We start from the raw sequence: 22,173 nt of genomic DNA on the forward strand, positions 1-22,173 counted from the left end.
ATGTTAAAGAGGTTTAAAAGCCTCTCTCTCGCCTGTTCTTTTCATCATGCTGAGTTTGTTGTATGATTTCAATTATTTATTTGTTGTGAGGCAAAAAGGAGAAACAGAAGAATCAGGGATGACAGAATGAGAGCAGAATGTACAGTGCTCCACAATTATTGGTGCCCCATGTAAGGATTAGTAAAAAGAGTTAGAAAAAAATGTCCACCTTTTGGTGAAGTCGCTTCATCTCACACTGGAAAAAAAAGAGAAATAACAAACTTTTAATTGAAATAAATTTGTGACAGCGGGGGCGTGGCCAAGCGGCAGTCTGGGAATGGAGGGCGGAGTCAGGGAAGGTGAGTGGTCATGTCACTACACCTTGTGTGTCTCCTCCAGTGACCGCGCCCTATAAGAACAGAGTGAGAAGGGGAGGTCGGTGCCGAGGGCTCGATACTAGCCTGCGTGTGTGTGAGAGAGAGAGAGAGAGAGAGAGTTTTTTGAGTCCTATGCTGAAAAGCAAGGCAAGGCAAGTTTATTTATATAGCACATTTCATACACAGTGGCAGTTCAATGTGCTTTACAGAAGTAAAAGCAAAACAGTAAACAATAGAGAATAAAATTACATAAAATAAACGGGAAGAAATATAATAAGAATTAAACAATAGTAGAAATAAAATAATAAAATGAAGTAGAAGTTCAAATAGGGGGGAAAACAGCAGAATAAAATAGAATAAAAGTTAAGTAAAATTTGAAACATGCAGAGACTGTAAAAGTAAAGATTATAAAACATGTAAAGAAGACAATATTAATTATTTAACAGAAAGCATCTGAAAACAGCTTGGTCTTTAACCTAGATTTGAAGCTGCCAACAGCAGGAGCATTTTTAATGTCCTCTGGCAGTTGATCCCATAGCTGCACTTTATAGTAGCTAAAAGCTGCTTCACCACACTTTGTTTTAACAACAGGTTTTAATAGTAAATTTTTCTGTTGCGATCTGGTAGATCTGATCGGGTTAGGCCGCTGCAACATATCAGAGAGGTAATTGGGCCCTGTACCATTTAGAGATTTGTACACCCAGCAATGCTTTAAAGACCCACTGACAGTCATTTCGTATTAATTTTTAAACAAACAATATATGACTCCAAAGATAAATTCTGGTTTTAATTCTTGGTTTAACTGTCCGTTTTAAACATCAGAAGTAATTTTAAATTTCGCGCAGGGAGATTGACCTGGATATGAACTGGGCTCATTCAGAGATGCCAGAAGTGACGTCACTTCAGTGTGTCATTTTTGTTTACAATTCACTATGTTGGTTCAGTTCTCACAAGTCTTGTGATATTGAGCTGTGGTTTTGTTGTGATTTCCTTGCGTGAAAAAGTTAAATGGCGTCTAGCCGAAAAGGGATTATATGTGTGGCTTACGGGTGTTCTAACACCACGTCGGAAGGAGTGAAACTCCATTCCTTTCCTTGGAAAAAACACCCTGAAATAGCAAAAGAGTGGGAAAGAAACGTTTCCAAAACACGTGCGAACTGGAAGTCAACAAAATGGTCACGTCTCTGTTCAGCACATTTCGAGGAGCACTGTTTCACTTTGTCGTCCAGAACTCGAAGAACGTTTGATCCAACTTATCCACTGGTGTTGGAGGAGTCAGCTGTGCCGACGTTGTTTGACAGGCCCGGGCCGAATCAATCTGTCAAAAGAGAAACAGATGACAGCAGACCCCCCGAAGGGGCGGTCAAAAAGAGAAAGTCCGGTGGTGCCTTTGCGAAAAGAGAACGAGCCAGGGTACGTGGCTATGTGTTGTTATTCAATACATGTATGTTGTTTAAAATTTGTTGTAATGTCACAAATGCGTCTTATACCATTGCATATTACTTATCAATAGGCCAAAGCAGCTAATACCAGTAATGTACAACAACTGAAAGGCCAATACCTTGTTTCATATATTTAGTTAGGATAATATACATGATATATGTGTGGAGTGATAGATATAAGATGTCATCCGGCATGTTTTTTCCTATACCATAAAAGAAAAAAAATTACAACAAATTCCTTTCATCACCCCCTCCTCCGTGTCTTATTATAGAAATCAAAATACTGACAGATTATAATATAATGCAACTTTCTTCAAATTAGACGCTCCAAGAAATAGAAGACTCAGAACCCAATGTACCGTACATGTGCCAGATCATGCAGAGGAGGTTATACCAAATATTGAATCTGAGGTTTGTCACAGACCATGCAGACATTGTTTTCAACTTCTACATGCCATGAAATTGTTCAAATGTTCTTTTGTCTCTTTATGATAATATATATATATATAAAAAAAAAAAACTAACCAGTTTTTATTTCCAACTCGGTCGTCAGTGTTGAGACCAACAAAATTTTCAGCGTCAGTCTGTGACTGAGTATCGCCAGGAGTGTCTGAATCCGAGTTTGATGCCGATTGTGTTGGTTCAAACTGATACGGTAAAACGCCGAGTTTTGGATATTCTTCATAACACTCTTCTTCATGCTCTGAATCAGAAATATCCGCATATTCGCCACTGAAACTTGACGAAGAACAAGAGAAGTGATCGTCTTCGACATGAGCCATGTTTTGTTTTTATGCAATCCAGATCGACATACACTGATGTGACGTCACTCGCCCTAGCAGCAAAAACGGGCAAATGGCTCATGGCGCTTGTAGAAGCCGGGGCAAAAAACACAAAATCGGCTCTGAAATTCTTGAATTTCTACAAAGACAACCCTTTATTCAAGTTGAGTTTTGGATATTTTATTTCACAATACAGCAATAAAACAATAAATATACATATTACGTGGTGTAAAAAGTTGTGTCAGTGGGTCTTTAAAGTCAATTCTGTAGCTTACTGGAAGCCAGTGAAGGGACCTTAGAATTGGAGTAATGTGCTCTGTTCTTTTTGTTCGTGTGAGAACCCTAGCCGCTGCATTTTGAACCAGCTGAAGTCGTTTGACGTTTTTTTTGGCAGGCCTGTGAAAAGGCCATTGCAGTAATCAACCCTACTAGAGATGAAGGCATGTATCAGTTTTTCCAGATCATTTTTTGACATAAGTCCTCTTAGTTTGGAAATGTTTTTTAGGTAATAAAATGCCGTTTTAGTGATTGCTTTCATGTGACTGTCAAAGTTTAGCTCGCTGTCAATGAAAGCACCAAGATTTTTAACCATTTCTTTAGTTTTAATCCCTTTTGTGTCAAGAATAGTGGTAATCCTGAGTCTTTCATCTTTTTTTCCAAATAGAATTACTTCTGTTTTATCTGTGTTCAGCTGAAGAAAATTTTGTGACATCCAGTTGTTGATTTGATCGATACAGTGGTAGAGACATTCAAGGGGGGCATAATCATTAGGTGATAAAGCAAAATAAATTTGGGTGTCATCTGCATAGCAGTGATACAAAATTGAATTGTTATTGATAATTTGCCCAAGTGGGAGCATATAAAGGTTGAATAGTAATGGTCCAAGAATCGACCCCTGGGGGACACCACAGGTCAAGGACATTGACGTTGAGGAACAATTTCCCATGGTAACAAAGAAGCTTCTATCTTTTAAGTATGAATTTAACCAATTGATAACTTTACCAGTCAATCCAACCCAGTGTTCAAGTCGATATAGCAGTATGTTGTGATCAACAGTATCAAAAGCTGCACTGAGGTCCAGTAATACCAGGACCGATGTTTTGCCTGCATCAGTATTAAGACGTATGTCATTTATAACTTTAATCAGCGCTGTTTCAGTGCTATGATTGGCACGAAATCCTGACTGAAAATTATCAAAACGGCTGTTTGATATCAAGAAGGCAGTTAATTGATTGAAGACAATTTTTTCAAGGATTTTCCCGATGAATGGTAAATTTGATATTGGCCTGCAGTTATTTAATACTGAAGGATCCAGATTATTTTTTTTAAGTAGGGGCTTTACAATGGCTTTTTTCAGGGACACAGGAACAACGCCAGTCTCTAGGGATGTATTTATAATTTGAAGCACATCTGTAATTATAAGATGAAGAACAAATTTGAATGCCTCAGGGATGTGGAAGAGGATTTTTCAAGCGGACAAACACATCGTAAAAAGAGATCGCACCAAGATCGAAGAGCTGTGGGAAGAGGCAAAAAGCAGCTCGTAACACCACCTGATCCCACAACCCTTGTTCTAAAAACAATAAAGCAATAAAGAGAATACTTCAAACGCAAACAACCGCCTGCCGTGCTTCTGTGCTCCACCCACATCAGGTTCTCGCTACAAAATTTATTCAGAGAAAAAAAATCCCTCATGAAGAGACAATTATTTTCAACAAAAACACATGCGCCACAATTATTGGCACTCTTGGTAATTATGGTGAACATAATGTAGTAAAATCGAACTGGAGTAAAGTCGGACTGGAGTAAAGTCGGAAAGTAGTAAAGATCGACGGTAGTAAAATCAGACTGGAGTAAAGTTGGATGGTAATAAAGTCAGACCGGAATAAAGTCAGACCGGAATAAAGTCAGACCGGAATAAAGTCAGACTGGAGTAAAGTCAGACTGGAGTAAAGTCAGACTGGAGTAAAGTCAGACCGGAATAAAGTAAAACCGGAATAAAGTCAGACTGGAGTAAAGTCAGACTGGAGTAAAGTCAGACTGGAATAAAGTTGGACGGTAGTAAAAGTCAGACTGGAGTAAAGTTGGACAGTAGTAAAGTCAGACTGGAATAAAGTCAGACTGGAGTAAAGTTGGACGGTAGTAAAGTCAGACTGGAATAAAGTCAGACTGGAGTAAAGTCAGATGGTAGTAAAGTCAGACTGGAATAAAGTCACACTGGAATAAAGTCAGACTGGAGTAAAGTTAATGGTCATAAAGTCAGACTGGAGTAAAGTTGGATGGTAGTAAAGTCAGACTGGAGTAAAGTTAATGGTCGTAAAATCAGACTGGAGAAAAGTTGGATGGTAGTAAAGTTGGACGGTAGTAAAGTCAGACTGGAGTAAAGTTGGACGGTAGTAAAGTCAGACTGGAGTAAAGTTAATGGTAGTAAAGTCAGACTGGAGTAAAGTTAATGGTCATAAAGTCAGACTGGAGAAAAGTTGGATGGTAGTAAAGTCAGACTGGAGTAAAGTTGGATGGTAGTAAAGTCAGACTGGAGTAAAGTTGGATGGTAGTAAAGTCAGACTGGAGTAAAGTTGGATGGTAGTAAAGTCAGACTGGAGTAAAGTTAATGGTCGTAAAGTCAGACTGGAGAAAAGTTGGATGGTAGTAAAGTCAGACTGGAGTAAAGTTGGATGGTAGTAAAGTCAGACTGGAATAAAGTCTGATAGTAGTAAAGTTGGACTGTACAACGTCTCCAAGGGAGAAAAGCTGATAGAGTGAGGGACAGGTTTTCTCAATCTCCACAGAGATAGTGATCCTGTTCTTCTCCTCATGTGTGGCATTGTAGCTTTTCACCTGCTCGATCTTCTTCACCTGTTCATCAGCGTTACGACCCTACACACACACACACACATATACACTACCGTTCAAAAGCTTGGGGTCACCCAGACAATGAAAAGTCACACTTTTATTTACCACCATAAGTTGTAAAATGAATAGAAAATATAGTCAAGACATTTTTCTGGCCATTTTGAGCATTTAATCGACCCCACAAATGTGATGCTCCAGAAACTCAATCTGCTCAAAGGAAGGTCAGTTTTATAGCTTCTCTAAAGAGCTCAACTGTTTTCAGCTGTGCTAACATGATTGTACAAGGGTTTTCTAATCATCCATTAGCCTTCTGAGGCAATGAGCAAACACATGGTACCATTAGAACACTGGAGTGATAGTTGCTGGAAATGGGTCTCTATACACCTATGTAGATATTGCACCAAAAACCAGACATTTGCAGCTAGAATAGTCATTTACCACATTAGCAATGTATAGAGTGGATTTCTGATTAGTTTAAAGTGATCTTCAATGAAAAGAACAGTGCTTTTCTTTCAAAAATAAGGAAATTTCAAAGTGACCCCAAACTTTTGAACAGTAGTGTGTATATATATACACACACACACATATATATATATATATATATATACACACACACACATTTAAACATGTTTCACTGTCAGTAAAAAATATAAAAGAATCATTTTTCACCTCAAAGTGAATCCACTTAAACTTAAACTGACTGAGATCCACCTTTGAGAAATCATCTGCAGAAACATCAGGCAGGTTTCTGATTCAACAGAGACAAGAAATCAGGAAACTCATCCATCTCTCTCTCTCACACACACACACACACACACACACACACACACACACACACAGAGCTTTAAATCTAACTGGAGGGGGCTAAAACATCTGCTCCTATCATAAGACAGTATAATGTTCCCTAAGCGTGGGTGGAGCACAGAGGACGGCAGGACAGAGATCAGGTTCACAATAAGGCTTTATTGCCACACTTTTCAGTCTAACAATCTTTCTACGAACAGACACACATAACCAGCATCTAGTCCGGGGATGAGCTCCTCTGCTCTCGCTCTCCCTCCTCAAGTAGAGCGCGGTCACTGGGAAGACACACACACAAACAGGTTAATTGATGTCAGGTGTAGTGATTCTGCCACTTACCTTCCCTGACTCCGCCCTCCTGTCACAGACCGGCGCTTGACCACGCCCCCGCTGCCACATACCCCCACCGCCCGACTCAGGCCGGGCGGCCGTCCAGCCTGCAGCCGACTCCCCCCCCCCCCCCCCCCCCCCTTGACGGGAGAGGAAAGGCCTCTGCATGCTCTTGCGACAAGGCTTTCGCAGACAGCTTTTCGCAGACAGTTGTAATTTATCGTTGAGCAGGGAGTAATAGGCGTGCGCGATGTTATTCACCGCTACAACGCAAGGGGGTGCGAAGTCGCAAAATCTCTAGGAGTAGTTGGTGGGTGTGGTTAGTGGAGTGTTTATCCTCCGGTTACTTATAATGACTAGAACTGGAGTCGTATAGAAGTACGTACTTCCTCACTTCCTCGATCAACCGCTCTTCGTGCTGCTCCAGCTTCGCTCGTGTTTTTAAAAATGGCGGTCGTGAAAACAAAACAAACCGGGAAAGTAGGGAAGCGGAAGTGCGTGTACAGCGGATGTAGAGTGGACCAATCAGAGCCCTCTTGTCTGCGACGCTGTCTGCGAGGCTTCTGCGGTGGTCACAATTTTTGGGAGGTGCGCGCGGAGCGTCTGCGAAGGTGGGGGGGCTACACAGACGCCATCTGCGACACCGTCTGCGAGGACTGCGTTGTCAGCATAAATTGGCCTGAAGTCCGCCACGACCATCTGCGCCCCCGGCCTGTGGACCACCTTGAAATTAAAGGGTTGGAGTGCCAGATACCAACGGGTGATCTGCGCGTTGGCATCCTTCATGCGGTGGAGCCACTGGAGGGGTGCGTGGTCCAAACAGAGGGTGAAAGGGCACCCCAGCAGGTAGTACCGGAGGGCGAGGACCACCCACTTGATGGCCAGACACTCTTTCTCTATGGTGCTGTAGCGCCCCTCACGCACCGACAGCTTCCTGCTGATGTACAGGATAGGGCGGTCCTCCCCCTCCACCTCCTGGGACAAAACCGCCCCCAGCCCTCTGTCCGACGCATCGGTCTGCAACACAAAGGGGAGAGAAAAGTCAGGGGAGTGTAAAAGTGGCCCTCCACACAGTGCAGCCTTTACCTCAGAAAAAGCCCGCTGGCATTGCTCCGTCCACTGGACCGGATCTGGTGCACCCTTTTTAGTGAGATCAGTCAGCGGGCTGGTGACGTCCGAATAATTAGGTATAAACCTGCGATAATAGCCAGCCAGCCCCAGGAACTGTCTCACCCCCTTTTTGGTCTTGGGCCTCGGGCAGGCCGCAATTGCTGTGGTCTTGTTAATTTGGGGACGCACCTGCCCGTTGCCAAGTGGAAGCCCAGATACCGTACTTCCACCCGCCCAATCGCACACTTCTTCCGGTTGGCTGTGAGACCCGCTCGCCTCAGCGACCTTAGGACGGCCCTTAGGTGTTCGAGGTGCCTCGGCCAGTCATTGCTATAGACGATGTCATCGAGATAGGCGGTCGCATAGGTGGCGTGGGGGCGGAGGACCCTATCCATCAGCCGCTGAAACGTAGCGGGCGCCCCAAACAGCCCAAACGGAAGTGTGACGAATTGGTGTAAACCAAACGGTGTGGAAAAGGCCGTTTTCTCTCGGGATAGTGGAGTCAAGGGGATCTGCCAATATCCCTTCGTCAAATCCAGTGTCGAATAAAAGCGAGCAGTGCCGAGTCAATCGAGCAACTCATCAATACGAGGCATTGGGTACGCGTCGAATTTAGACACTGCGTTGACTTTCCTATAGTCCACACAGAACCGGACCGACCCGTCGGCCTTGGGTACCAAGACCACCAGGCTGCTCCAGTCGCTGTGGGACTCCTCGACGATGCCCATTTCGAGCATGGCCTCGAGTTCTTCCCGAACCACTTTTTTTTTTGTGTTCGGGTAGCCTGTAAGGGTGGCTACGCACTACCACCCCTGGGGGCGTCTCAATGTGGTGCTCTATGAGGTCAGTGCGACCGGGCAGGGGCGAGAACACGTCCGAAAACGCGGTCTGCAACTGGGCGACCTCCATGAGTTGCGTCGGGGAGAGGTGGTCTCCACAGAGGACCAGAGAGGTACGTGATGCCAATGCCCCTTTTTGAACCTCCGGCCCCAGCTCCGCCTTCTCCAGAACCACCGACACCAATGCCACGGGGACCTCCTCGTTCCAGAGTTTAAGCAGATTGAGGTGGTAAATCTGTAGCGCCCCACCCCTGTCTGTTCGCCTCACCTCATAGTCAACGTCCCCGACTCGCCGTGTGACCTCAAAGGGTCCTTGCCACTTGGCGATCAATTTGGAGCTCGATGTGGGCAACAGTACGAGTACCTTATCTCCCGGTGTGAACTCCCTAAGGCACGTACCCTTGTTGTACAGGCGGGCTTGTCGTTCCTGGGCCTGCCGCAAATTCTCCTGGGTTAGGTGGGTGAGCGTGTGGAGTTTTGCGTGCAGGTCCATAACGTATTGAATTTCGCTTTTACTTTGTGAAGGTCCCTCCTCCCAATTTTCCCGCAGCACGTCTAGAATGCTGCGCGGCTTACGCCCATATAATAATTAGAACGGGGAGAACCCCATGGAGGCTTGGGGGACCTCTCGGACTGAAAACAACAAGGGCTCGAGCCACTTATCCCAATTACGTGCGTCCTCACTTAGGAATTTTTTAATGATATTCTTGAGGGTGCGATTGAACCGTTCCACTAAACCGTACGTTTGTGGGTGATACACGCTGGTGCGGATCGGCTTAATTCCCAATAACCCATACAGTTCGCGTAGTGTCCGTGACATAAACGTGGTGCCTTGATCAGTCAGAATCTCTTTCGGGATTCCCACTCGGGAGATGATGCGGAAGAGCGCCTCCGCAATACTGCGTGCTGAGATATTGCGCAGGGGCACTTCTTCCGGGTATCGCGTTGCATAGTCCACCAGAACTAATATAAAGCGGTACCCTCGTGCTGACCGATCTAATGGCCCGACGAGATCTATCCCAATTCTTTCAAACGGGGTCTCAATTAATGGTAGAGGGCACAAAGGCGCTTTTGGAATGGCCGCTGGGTTTACTAACTGGCATTCGCGGCACGCCGTACACCACCTACGAACATCGCCGCGAATCCCCGGCCAATAGAATCGGGCCATTATTCGGGCTAGTGTCTTATCCTGCCCTATGTATCCAGCCATGGGATTAAAGTGAGCCGCCGGGAATACCAATTCCCGGCGGCTCTTCGGAATTAAAAGTTGCGTGACTCACTCTTTAGTTTGAGTGTCCTGTGTCACTCGATATAACCTATCCTTCATAATCGCGAAGTAGAGGAAGGACGGGGTGGTGTTTGGCTGGAGCGTTTGACCATCGATTACTCTCACTTGGTCAAACGCATGCCGCAGAGTCTCGTCTCGCAACTGCTCTAATGGGAAATCTGCGAGGGATTCCCCAACAGAGAGGGGAGGGGCCGGCGGCTCCTCACTCTGACGCAGAGATGACATAGATGGCTCTGTGACAGCTGCTCCTGCCAAAGCGACACCAGGACCTCCCCCTGCTAACTGGCAGGATCCACTCTTTACTAAGTGTGTCATTAAATCCCGAAATCCCGGCCAATCAGTCTCCAAAATTAAAGAGTGGGTAAGGCGAGGATTAACCGCCGCCTTCACTATAACTTTTTCCCCTCGGAAAAAAATGTGGACCGACACCAAAGGGTATCTGTGAACGTCCCCGTGCACACACAACACCTTCACCCCCTGTGCTCCCCCCAATGCCTCGTTTTGCACCAGGCTTTGCTGAATTGAGGTCTGATTACAACCAGAATCCACCAACACCTGATATGTATCCCCTTGAATACTCACCGGTATGCGATACGCTCCAGCCCGATCGAGGGCGGCCTCTGGCGCATCGGGGATCCGATCCACCGCGCCCACCTCCATCGCCGTGCACTGTTGTTGAAGGTGGCCCGGCTCCCCGCAGCGCCAGCAAACCAGCCCGGGCTTCCCCTCTGCACCGGTGTTCTGGGGCTTACTCACCTGACGGGGGGAAGAGACAGACACAGAAGAGAGAAACGGGAGGGCACCGCGGGTGCAGCGGGCCGGCTGGGGTGGGGCCGGCCCCCGCCTCCACGGTGGGGGAATGGGGCGAGGACGGGACATAGGAGGAGGGGGAGAGAGAGAGAGAGAAGAGGAGAGAAGACGGTGTCTGCTGTCCTGACGCCGGAACAGCCGCCAAATGGTCCTCCGCCAGCTTGACTGCCTGATCCAGCGACGCCGGGCGGTGGCACTGGACCCACTCCGCAGTTCCTACTGGCAAGCGCGTGATGAATTGCTCCAGCACCACCTGGTCGATGATCCCTTTGGCATCGCGATTGTCGGCCCTCAACCACTGCCAGCAGGCGTCCCGGAGCTGCTGGCCAAACGCGAACGGCCGGCCGACTTCCTCCAAGCGCAAGGCGCGGAAGCGCTGGCGCTGCTGCTCCGGGGTGCGCCCCACGCGCTGGAGGATGGCCCGGCGGAGGTCCGCGTAGGCCAGCCGGCGGTCAGTGGGGAGCTGTAGCGCGGCCAGCTGCGCCTCTCCCGTTAGCAGGGGGAGGAGGCACGCCGTGCGCTGCTCCATCGGACACCCCGAGGCCTCTGCGACTTGCTCGAAGAGCGTAATAAAAGCCTCAGGGTTGTCCTACGGACCTATCTTGGTTAAGGTGAGGGGGGACGGGCCCGCGGCGGGAGCGCTGGTGGACCCCGCCGACGCGAGGAGGTTCCGGAACGCCTCCTGATCTTCTTGCTGGGCCAGCACCAGGGCCTCGAAGCGCCGTTCTTGTTCCTTTCGGAGGGTGACTAGCGCCTGGTGCTGGCTTTGCTGGGTCGTAGCGAGGGCGTGGACCAGATCGGCAAACGGGGAGGACTCCATGGGGCTGATCGGCTGCTGTGCTCCACTATGTCCCGGGTTTCAGCGCCACTGTAACGTTCCCTAAGCATGGGTGGAGCACAGAGGACGGCAGGACAGAGATCAGGTTCACAATAAGGCTTTATTGCCACACATTTCAGTCTAACAATCTTTCTACGAACAGACACACACATAACCAGCGTCTAGTCCGGGGATGAGCTCCTCTGCTCTCGCTCTCCCTCCTCACGTAGGGCGCGGTCACTGGGAAGACACACACAAACAGGTTAATTGATGTCAGGTGTAGTGATTCTGCCACTTGCCTTCCCTGACTCCGCCCTCCTGTCACAGACTGGCGCTTGACCACGCCCCCGCTGCCACAGACAGATGTTTTAATATACAGGTTTTTAATTATTATTATTATTATTAAGCATTATTAAAAACACTAAGAAATAATTTTATAATAAGTGGCATTAATAAGAGCTCTGTTAAACACCGAGTATTGTTTTGGACTCTTAAGAGTATTTCCTGAAATAGTGTGAAGTGTTTTAGGTGTTTTTCCTACAATCATTCACAGCATTATTAAAAAACAATTAAGTCATTTTAAGAGTTTTATTACATAGTATTATGTACTACAAAAATAATATTTAAAGTACTGTTTTTCATTAAAATCATTTTAAATTATTTTTAATTTTAAGAGCCTGTGTGTGTTTGTGCTTTTGTGTCTGATATACAATAAACATTTAAAAATATATCTGAGGAAATAATTAGATATAAAATTACTACTTAATCTACAATAGTTCAATTAGAAACAAATGTAGCTGATTAGCATATGAATTAGCATATTAATTAGTATACTGATTTGTTGATATTGTTAATTAGAGTGAATTAATTCAGTTCCAGTGTAGGCTTTTAATAATGTTCTGGGGCTTGGGGGTTTTATTTTATTTATTTTTTAATTTTTTTAGCAAATCCTTCATGATGCAGTATCACAACACATAATACTGATATACAAGACTGAATAATGCTAAATAATGCTAGCTAACCAATGCTAGCCGATCAGGTCATGTTACGTTAGCTAACAAGTACATAACTGTTCTCTGGAACATCGTTATGCTGATTAGCGCATGCCAACAGGGGACTGATCATCAAATATTAACGTATGATGGTCGTGTGATTGTTGAGATTATTTCAGATTATTACTAATACAACTGTTATTATCATCTTACGTGTCATAGAGAACCACGGTGCGAGAACCTGACTTTTGACAAACAATACAACATGCACACGGCGTCTTGCCACACTGTTGCCACACTACACCAGAAATATCCACACTGCGGCGGCTAAAATCACCCACGATGAAGCTAACAACATAAACAAAAGCATAAGGTCAGGTTTATTAAGTTTGCATGTGCATCACTGCGCCACATATTGCTAACATGGAGAACTGCAGTGTGATTATTCACCAGGCTTTTCCTGTTTTGCCATATTCAATTTAGCAAACTTGTTTACTTCACTTCAGGGCTCAGAAGGAAGCATGATCTCATTGTGCTGCTTGAGTGTGTAGGGGAAGTCAATCAAACGCTGTAGCTGAAATGCTTTTCCTCTCAGATTTACTCCCTGAGGTCGCTCGCTACCTTGCTAACATGCTACACTAGCTAGCATTCTAACTATTTCCCAAACAGGCTACCTTGCTAACTAGCCAGCATGCTCACTAATTTACTAACTGCAATAAAAAGCCCCCAAACTGTCTCATCTCATTATCTCTAGCCGCTTTATCCTTCTACAGGGTCGCAGGCAAGCTGGAGCCTATCCCAGCTGACTACGGGCGAAAGGCGGGGTACACCCTGGACAAGTCGCCAGGTCATCACAGGGCTGACACATAGACACAGACAACCATTCACACTCACATTTACACCTACGGTCAATTTAGAGTCACCAGTTAACCTAACCTGCATGTCTTTGGACTGTGGGGGAAACCGGAGCACCCGGAGGAAACCCACGCGGACACGGGGAGAACATGCAAACTCCGCACAGAAAGGCCCTCGCCGGCCACGGGGCTCGAACCCGGACCTTCTTGCTGTGAGGCGACAGCGCTAACCACTACACCACCGTGCCGCCTTCCCCAAACTGTCTGTAATCCCATTAAAGATTTTTCATTTATCTTTTTTATTTATAAATATGAAGAGTATATGAACTGTATTTGCTAATATCGCTAATACTACTTGTAATATTTTTGTTACATTAAAGTACAAATCAAAACTGAATGAATATCATAAAATCTGTGTTGAGTTATTAATTATTTTATTTTTGATCAATTGCTGTTACACATATTAGCCAGCTTAATATTCTTTTTCTTAATTATCTAGCTTACTAGTCACCTATCTCTGGAACTAGCTAATCAAATGTTCACTCAAGTGATCCTGAGTACAAACTGACATCACCATTTAACCCTGTTCATCCTCATCTAACATTCATCAAATGGATTTCACAGAACGGCCCTTAGGATGGACAAGTGCACTCAATGAAGAGGAAGTGAACGAGGGTGCACTAACAGCAGGATAGGAACAGAACCCCGTGTGTGTGAAGTGTGGATGTTTCTCTTCAGACATGGACAGCAAGCAAGAAAGTATACACATGCGTACACACACACACACACACACACACGCACACACCTGTTCATGTGCAGGATGGTGCGTGTGCCACTGGTCTGGTTGCTGATGACCACGGAGGCAGGGCATGAGCACTGAACATGCTCAGTAACAAGAGACACATCAATGCTGCACATTTTAAAATCATTCAGGATGAAGCTAAAGGGAACAAAGTATTTAAGTGTGTGTACACACACACACACACTAAAAAAAAAAACATGTATATGGTGCCCTGTGCCCACAGTTTGGTACGGTTACTGATCCGAATGCAGGGCTTTAATGAAGAGGAAGAGCACTTACTCTGCAATTGGTCCAGGAGCCAGAGAACCCATGAAGGCACAGGGAGCACTGAGCAGAGACAGAATCGTGCAGGAGTTTGAGGCGTTCCCACCTCGCTGCCACCTCTGGGACACACATCTGCAACACACACACAAAGTTTTTAATGGACTTCTATCTATATAAAAGTTCTTATTAGAAAATCATATCCACTCATTTTTAACATAAATTGCAGGAAGTTTGAAATTATTTTTGACAGTATAATTCACTCTCTGACATCAGCGGTGACATCATTACATTGTAAGGAGACGTGTCTCCTGAGCGCTTTAGCAGAGATCAAGCCCCACCCACATTCAGTATGAATGAATGGGCTAAAATGGCCAAAGTTCACAGTGTGTGGCTTTATTTTATTAACATCATATCCTAAACTGGAACCCAAATATTTACAGTGGTGCTTTAAAGTTTGTGAACCCTTTAGAATTTTCTATATTTCTGCATAAGGGCAATTCCATGTAAATGTCAACCTCACCATGCAAAAATAAAGCAACATGTAATACATCAAAACCACTCCCAGAGATATCACCTAGGCCTGTATTTTACAGATGTGAATAAGTTGAACCAATTTGTAACCAACCTAATATGTCACTGTCAGTCTTTCTTTCTTATAATGTAAACCCCAAGCTAAAATCAACTTTGATCATGTACAATTCTATATTATTCCCACAAGCCACAGAAATGTATGCTAAAATCCACAAAACAGCAAAACAATAGCCATCCTAAATATTATTTAAGAACTTTGATAGTTTTAGCTGATATTTAGAGAGTTTTTCAAAGGGTTATGGTGGTTAAATTGCTGATTTTCTAAACATATGCCATGTCTATTTCAGACGCGTCACATCCATAACGGAATTTCGTCACATCCATAACGCTGACTTTTCCTTCCGAAACTCTGCATGAAATACAAAATATTTTAAACAAAGATTTTTTAATATTCACCTTGGACCCCTCTATCAAATGGATATCTCCATTTCGACATTAGGTTTACAATTTCACAGAGTTTGATAAAAATGTACAGTCACCCAAGAAAAGTGATACTTTTTCTGTCACATCCATAACGCATCTTTTATTGGCATTTTCTGGCATGCCCTAGATGTACTATGGGAATTGTTCTTGTTCTATCACTTCTCCAGTATGGTACAGCCTTAAAATATGCAACACCTGTTTAAATACTGGGAGACAATAAAACATACACTGGGTCATTTGTTGCCATTTTGAGTTCAAGTGTCACGTCCATAACGCTGGAATTGCTCATAAATATGACCTAAAACATCATCAGATTTTCACACAAGTCCTAAAAGTAGATAAACAGAACCCAGTTAAACAAATGAGACAAAAATATTATACTTGGTCATTTATTTATTGAGGAAAATGATCCAATATTACATATCTGTGAGTGGCAAAAGTATGTGAACCTCTAGGATTAGCAGTTAATTTGAAGGTGAAATTAGAGTCAGGTGTTTTCAATCAATGGGATGACAATCAGGTGTGAGTGGGCACCCGGTTTTATTTAAAGAACAGGGATCTATCAAAATCTGAGCTTCACAACACATGTTTGTGGAAGTGTATCATGGCACGAACAAAGGAGATTTCTGAGGACCTCAGAAAAAGCGTTATTGATGGTCATCAGGCTGGAAAAGGTTACAAAACCATCTCTAAAGAGTTTGGACTCCGCCAATCCACAGTCAGACAGATTGTGTACAAATGGAGGAAATTCAAGACCATTGTTACCCTCCCCAGGAGTGGTCGACCAATAAGGATCACTCCAAGAGCAAGGCATGTAATTGTCGGCGAGGTCACAAAGGATCCCAGGGTAACTTCTAAGCAACTGAAGACCTCTCTCACATTGGCTAATATTAATGTTCATGAGTCCACCATCAGGAGAACACTGAACAACAGTGGTGTGCATGGCAGGGTTGCAAGGAGAAACCCACTGCTCTCCAAAAAGAACATTGCTGCTCGTCTGCAGTTTGCTAAAGATCACATGGACAAGCCAGAAGGCTATTGGAAAAATGTTTTGTGGACGGATGAGACCAAAATAGAACTTTTTGGTTTAAATGAGAAGTGTTATGTTTGGAGAAAGGAAAGCACTGCATTCCAGCATAAGAACTTTATCCCATCTGTGAAACATGGTGGTTTGGGCCTGTTTTGCTGCATCTGGGCCAGGACGGCTTGCCATCATTGATGGAACAATGAATTCTGAATTATACCAGCCAATTCTAAAGGAAAATGTCAGGACATCTGTCCATGAACTGAATCTCAAGAGAAGGTGGGTCATGCAGCAAGACAACGACCCTAAGCACACAAGTCATTCTACCAAAGAATGGTGAAAGAAAAATAATGTTAATGTTTTGGAATGACCAAGTCAAAGTCCTGACCTTAATCCAATCAAAATGTTGTGGAAGGACCTGAAGCGAGCAGTTCATGTGAGGAAACCCACCAACATCCCAGAGTTGAAGCTGTTCTGTACGGAGGAACGGGCTAAAATTCCTCCAAGCCGGTGTGCAGGACTGACCAACAGTTACCGGAAATGTTTAGTTAGGGCCCGAGCCCTATGGGCGAAGGCCCTATTGTTCTTGTAAGAGTTCACTATTATTATTCTTCCGTCTTCTTCTTCTTCTTCTTCTTCTTCCGTCTTCTTCTTCTTCTTTATTTTTCTCCGCTGTTGGGCCATTTTCGGGGCGCTTGCCATGGGCGAAAACGCACGAAATTTGGCGCCAGTTCCGAGAATTGCCACCGCTACTCAGAACCAGAAGCCCAAACTTGGCCGGGGCTCAGGGCCTCCATAGCGCCCCCTAAGTCGTTGTGATTTTGGCCTCCCGCTTTAAGGTGCCTGGTTGCCTTATAGTTTGTAGTAGTGGCATGCAATTTGGTAGGCATATGTATCTCACTAAGCCGGACAAAAATGTAATGCCAATGCATTAGCCACGCCCAACAGGAAGTGAGGTAATTTCACTTTTGTGCGAAATGCATGGCCACGAAGACGGCGCAACTCCTCCTAGACCGTTCATAGGAATGTCACCAAAATTGATACACATCATCTACAGACATGGCTGACAAAAGTTACTAAATACGTTTCACGTAGGATTAACCGTTCAGAAGTTATACGTCAATCAATTTTCGATGCAAAATTTTACATGCTTAAAAATTCATAACAAATCTTCTGATTGCTCAAAACTGCTCATACTTGACACGCAAATCACTCATTGGGCTTCTGACATGTTACCCAATTTCTGTGATATTTCGCCATTGGGGGCGCTATTTTTGGGCAAAAATTCCAGTCTTTCCTCAATTTTGGTCAAACTTCACGGCCACCCTCTTACTACCTCCCATGTCATGTACACCACGTTTCGGAAATTTTCGTCCATGGGGGGCGCTGTTTTTGGCCGACGCAATTGCTCCAAAACGGGTTTTTGGTAAATAATTCCATAATGCTTTTCCTTCACACCACTTCCTTGTGATAGTACGTTGCTGTTGTAGACACTTATTTTTCCAACTCATAATCGCTCATGTACAGCATAGCGCCACCTACTGACATGGGAAAAACCAAAAAATTTATTCTTCAAAAATCTATATCTCATCTTCTATTTACTCAATTGTCATCAAACTTCATACGCAAACTCTTCATAGCTCACCTGACGTCTACGCCAAATTTTGTGCACTTTCGCCCATGGGGGTGCTGGTTATGGCAAAAATGATATTGCAGCTTCTGATTTGTCAAACTTGCCAAGCAAACTCTTTACAAAACCCTTATTGGGGCGCTTGCCATGGTCGACAACGCACGAAATTTGGCTCCTTTTTCTTAGACTGCCACCGCTACTGAGAACCAGAAGCCCAGATCCAGGCGGGCCTCAGGGCCTCTATAGCGCCCCCTAACTCGTTGTGATTTTGGCCTCCCTCATTAAGGTGCCTGGTTGCCATGTAGTTTGTACTAGTGGCATGCCATTTGGTACGCATATGTATCTCATTACCCGGACAAAAATGTAATGCCAAAGCATTAGCCACGCCCAACAGGAAGTGAGGTAATTTCACTTTTGTGCGAAATGCATGGCCACGAAGACGGCGCAACTCCTCCTAGACCGTTCATAGGAATGTCACCAAAATTGATACACATCATCTACAGACATGGCTGACAAAAGTTACTAAATAGGTTTCACGTTGCATAAACTGTTCAGAAGTTATACGTCAATCAATTTTCAATGCAACATTTTACATGCTTAAAAATTCATAACAAATATTCTACTTGCTCAAAACTGCTCATACTTCACACGCAGATCACTCATTGGGCTTCTGACATGTTACCCACTTTCTGTGATATTTCGCCACTGGGGGCGCTATTTTTGGGCAAAAATTCCAGTCTTTCCTCAAATTTGGTCAAACTTCACGGCCACCCTCTTCCTACCTCCCATGTCATGTATACCACATTTTGGGAATTTTCGTCCATGGGGGGCGCTGTTTTTGGCCGACGCAATTGCTCCAAAACGGGTTTTTGGTAAATAATTCCATAATGCTTTTCCTTCACACCACTACCTTGTGATAGTGCGTTGCTGTTGTAGACACTTATTTTGCCAACTCATAATCGCTCATGTACAGCATAGCGCCACCTACTGACATGGGAAAAACCAAAAAATTTATTCTTCAAAAATCTATATCTCATCTTCTATTTACTCAATTGTCATCAAACTTCATAGGCAAACTCTTCATAGCTCACCTGACACATACGCCAAATTTTGTGCACTTTCGCCCCTGGGGGTGCTGGTTATGGCAAAAATGATATTGCAGCTTCTGATTTGTCAAACTTGGCAAGCAAACTCTTTACAAGACCCTTATTGGGGCGCTTGCCATGGTCGACAACGCACGAAATTTGGCTCCTTTTTCTTAGACTGCCACCGCTACTGAGAACCAGAAGCCCAGATCCAGGCGGGCCTCAGGGCCTCTATAGCGCCCCCCGAGCACTGTACAGTGCGAGACCCTATTGTTGCCATGTGTCCAATTCTGTGCTTTGTCGCCATTGTGGGAGTAATGTCTCTTGCCGAAGAAGCTGTGGAAGGTATTTCGCGGGGACGCATGCCACCGCCCCCCTTGGCCGCTGGCGCGAGGGCCCGTCGAGGCCACTTGCGGCTTTAATTTCAGTTATTGCTGTACAAGGGGGTCACACCAGATACTGAAAGCAAAGGTTCAGATACTTTTGCCACTCACAGATATGTAATATTGGATCATTTTCCTCAATAAATAAATGACCAAGTATAATATTTTTGTCTCATTTGTTTAACTGGGTTCTCTTTATCAACTTTTAGGACTTGTGTGAAAATCTGATGGTGTTTTAGGTCATATTTATGCAGAAATATAGACAATTCTAAAGGGTTCACAAACTTTCAAACACCACTGTATTATCAGCACATTACATGATATACAGTCCTGTGCAAAAGTCTTAGGCACATGTAAAGAAATGCTGTAGACCAAAAATGGCTTTAAAATAATGAAATGAAATGTTTCAACATTAAAAAACACTATAAACAGCAGTAAGCCATCATACATGAAACAAAGTCAATATTTGGTGTGAGACGACCCTTTGTTTAAAAAATATATATACACTATATTGCCAAAAGTATTCGCTCACCTGCCTTGACTCACATATGAGCTTAAGTGACATCCCATTCCTAATCCATAGGGTTCAATATGACGTCGGTCCACCCTTTGCAGCTAGAACAGCTTCAACTCTTCTGGGAAGGCTGTCCACAAGGTTTAGGAGTGTGTTTATGGGAATTTTTGACCATTCTTCCAGAAGCGCATTTGTGAGGTCACACACCGATGTTGGGCGAGAAGGCCTGGCTCTCAGTCTCCGCTCTAATTCGTCCCAAAGGTGTTCTGTCGGGTTGAGGTCAGGACTCTGTGCAGGCCAGTCAAGTTCATCCACACCAGACTCTGTCATCCATGTCTTTATGGACCTTGCTTTGTGCACTGGTGCACAGTCATGTTGGAAGAGGAAGGGGCCAGCTCCAAACTGTAAAAACAGTCTGCATGCCTAGGTGCTTGATTTTATACACCTGTGGCCATGGAAGTGATTGGAACACCTGATTCCGATAATTTGGATGGGTGAGCAAATACTTTTGGCAATATAGTGTATATAGTCATCTCAGGTACAGTGAGTGCAGTTCTATAAGGAAATGAGCTGTAGGTTTTACTGAGCATCTTACAGAACCAGCCGCAGTTCTTCTGGACACTTTGACTGTCACACTCGCTTCTTCATTTTGCAGCAAAACCCAGCAGCCTTCATTATGTTTTTTTTTTTAAATCTGAAAAGTGCTCTCTTATGTAATGTGCTGCTCAGATACAAACTTTTTTTTTTCCCCTGTAACATTTAATTTTGTGCTGGAAAACGAACATTTGGACTCTAAAATGTTTTTGCACTGACTCGATAATGTACAAGTCATAAAATAGAAATCGATAACAAAGTTTGTATAAAAAACAGGGTGCCTAAGACTTTTGCACACTGTACTGTAAGTTAATGTAATTAGATATAAGGTGGACACTTCTTGAAGCTTTACTGAGATCAGACCTTCTTTCATTATTTCAGATCCAAACGTTTGCAAAAGCTGCATTAGTAGAAGGTTTTAATAAACACTTTTGACAGTGTTATAATGAGTTATAACAGTATCATACTGCTAAGTTTTTCTAACATTCCTCAGGTTTGTAGGGTGCATTGTGCACATCGCTAACTGATAGTCATTAGTGTATATTACCTGTTAGCTCCATTAGACTTGCAGAGCAACAGCTACACTATAACAGTAATGTCCTGGTTGATCTATCTGTAAAAACTGTGGGGTGTTTCTGAACCGCTCCTTTAACATGCACACAGCAGTAAGAGCTGTACTTTAATCCTGACTCTTTTTTCTTATTAATGCGCCGTTATAATAAAGGACAGAATTAAAATATTTTATTAGATTATTTTAGTATATAAACCTGGTGTCCGTGTCCTCTTCCGGAAATGTATCCACCACGTTAATGATGTCCAAACACACCAAACCTACACACAGGATCTTCTTCTGCTCCATATTTCTCTGTGTGTGTGTGTGTGTGTGCGTGTACTGTGTATCACGTGTGTAGTGTTGTGAGTGGAACATGGACTTGGGGTGAAAGTTAAACCATGCCGCGCTCTGATTGGTCAAAAGAGAGGAAGGGCGGAAGTTTGCGTGTGCGTTCGCGTTCGAAGCGCTGAGCTCTATATAAAATCTGGAGCGCTCCCTGGTGGCGGCCATCTTGTGGGGCAAGCTTACCGTACGGGTGACTGAGCACACATTGTAACGCGCGAGTTACATTTTTTTATATATTATTTACATTTATAGTTACATTATTACTATTTAAAGCTAGCAATGGTGCACACCTGTTGTATTCACGGCTGTCGTAATAGGTCAAATGATGACGTCAAGCGGAGCTTTTATGGAATTCCCACTGTACGGGAGCACGAAGGCGAGCAAACAAAGAAACTCAGCATACAAAGGAGAAATCTGTGGCTTGCGAGAATCAACCGCAAGGATTTCCAGCCTTCCAAACACAGCAAAGTCTGCTCCGATCATTTTATAAGTGGTAAGTTGTTTAAATAAACAATCAATTGTGTTTAAGTTTGTTTTTGGAAACCAAAACATCGTGTAAACAATCTCTGGAGAATGTCTAACTGGAGCCGCTGAGTGTACGTTTACATTGTAATGTACACTTAATATCGCTCACGCAAGGGTCATTTTTGAAAAACATTTTAGGTCTATTCTGTATGATTTGATTTGTGTT

At 44.2% G+C, this 22,173-nt stretch overlaps 1 protein-coding gene across 2 annotated transcripts; it reads right to left on the minus strand.

The window, feature by feature from the left end:
- On the minus strand, positions 1–21,469 carry LOC132894245 (ketohexokinase-like). Of its 2 annotated transcripts, none has more exons than XM_060933822.1 (3): positions 21,352–21,469; positions 14,356–14,472; positions 1–388 (listed from the first exon to the last, which is right to left on the minus strand). In XM_060933822.1, exons 1-3 carry the CDS (start codon positions 21,441–21,443, stop codon positions 355–357), a joined length of 243 nt encoding a protein of 80 aa, XP_060789805.1. In that variant the 5' UTR covers positions 21,444–21,469; the 3' UTR covers positions 1–354. The 2 variants fall into 2 exon arrangements, with proteins under 2 accessions (XP_060789805.1, XP_060789804.1); XM_060933821.1 differs by lacking the exon at positions 1–388 and adding an exon at positions 13,692–14,214.
- Between the last annotated feature and the right edge of the window lie 704 nt (positions 21,470–22,173).

This window comes from Neoarius graeffei, chromosome 11 (genome assembly GCF_027579695.1).
Source record: "Neoarius graeffei isolate fNeoGra1 chromosome 11, fNeoGra1.pri, whole genome shotgun sequence".
Lineage (NCBI taxonomy): Eukaryota > Metazoa > Chordata > Actinopteri > Siluriformes > Ariidae > Neoarius > Neoarius graeffei.

Excerpts from the sequence above, each read along its gene's own strand:
- LOC132894245 (XM_060933821.1), bottom strand. The coding sequence starts at position 21,443 with ATGGAGCAGAAGAAGATCCTGTGTGTAGGTTTGGTGTGTTTGGACATC. Across the intron at positions 14,473-21,351 it reads GAAGAGGACACGGACACCAG|ATGTGTGTCCCAGAGGTGGC; the intron begins GTTTATATACTA and ends TGTGTGTTGCAG. Across the intron at positions 14,215-14,355 it reads GCTCCTGGACCAATTGCAGA|CTTCATCCTGAATGATTTTA; the intron begins GTAAGTGCTCTT and ends TGTTCCCTTTAG.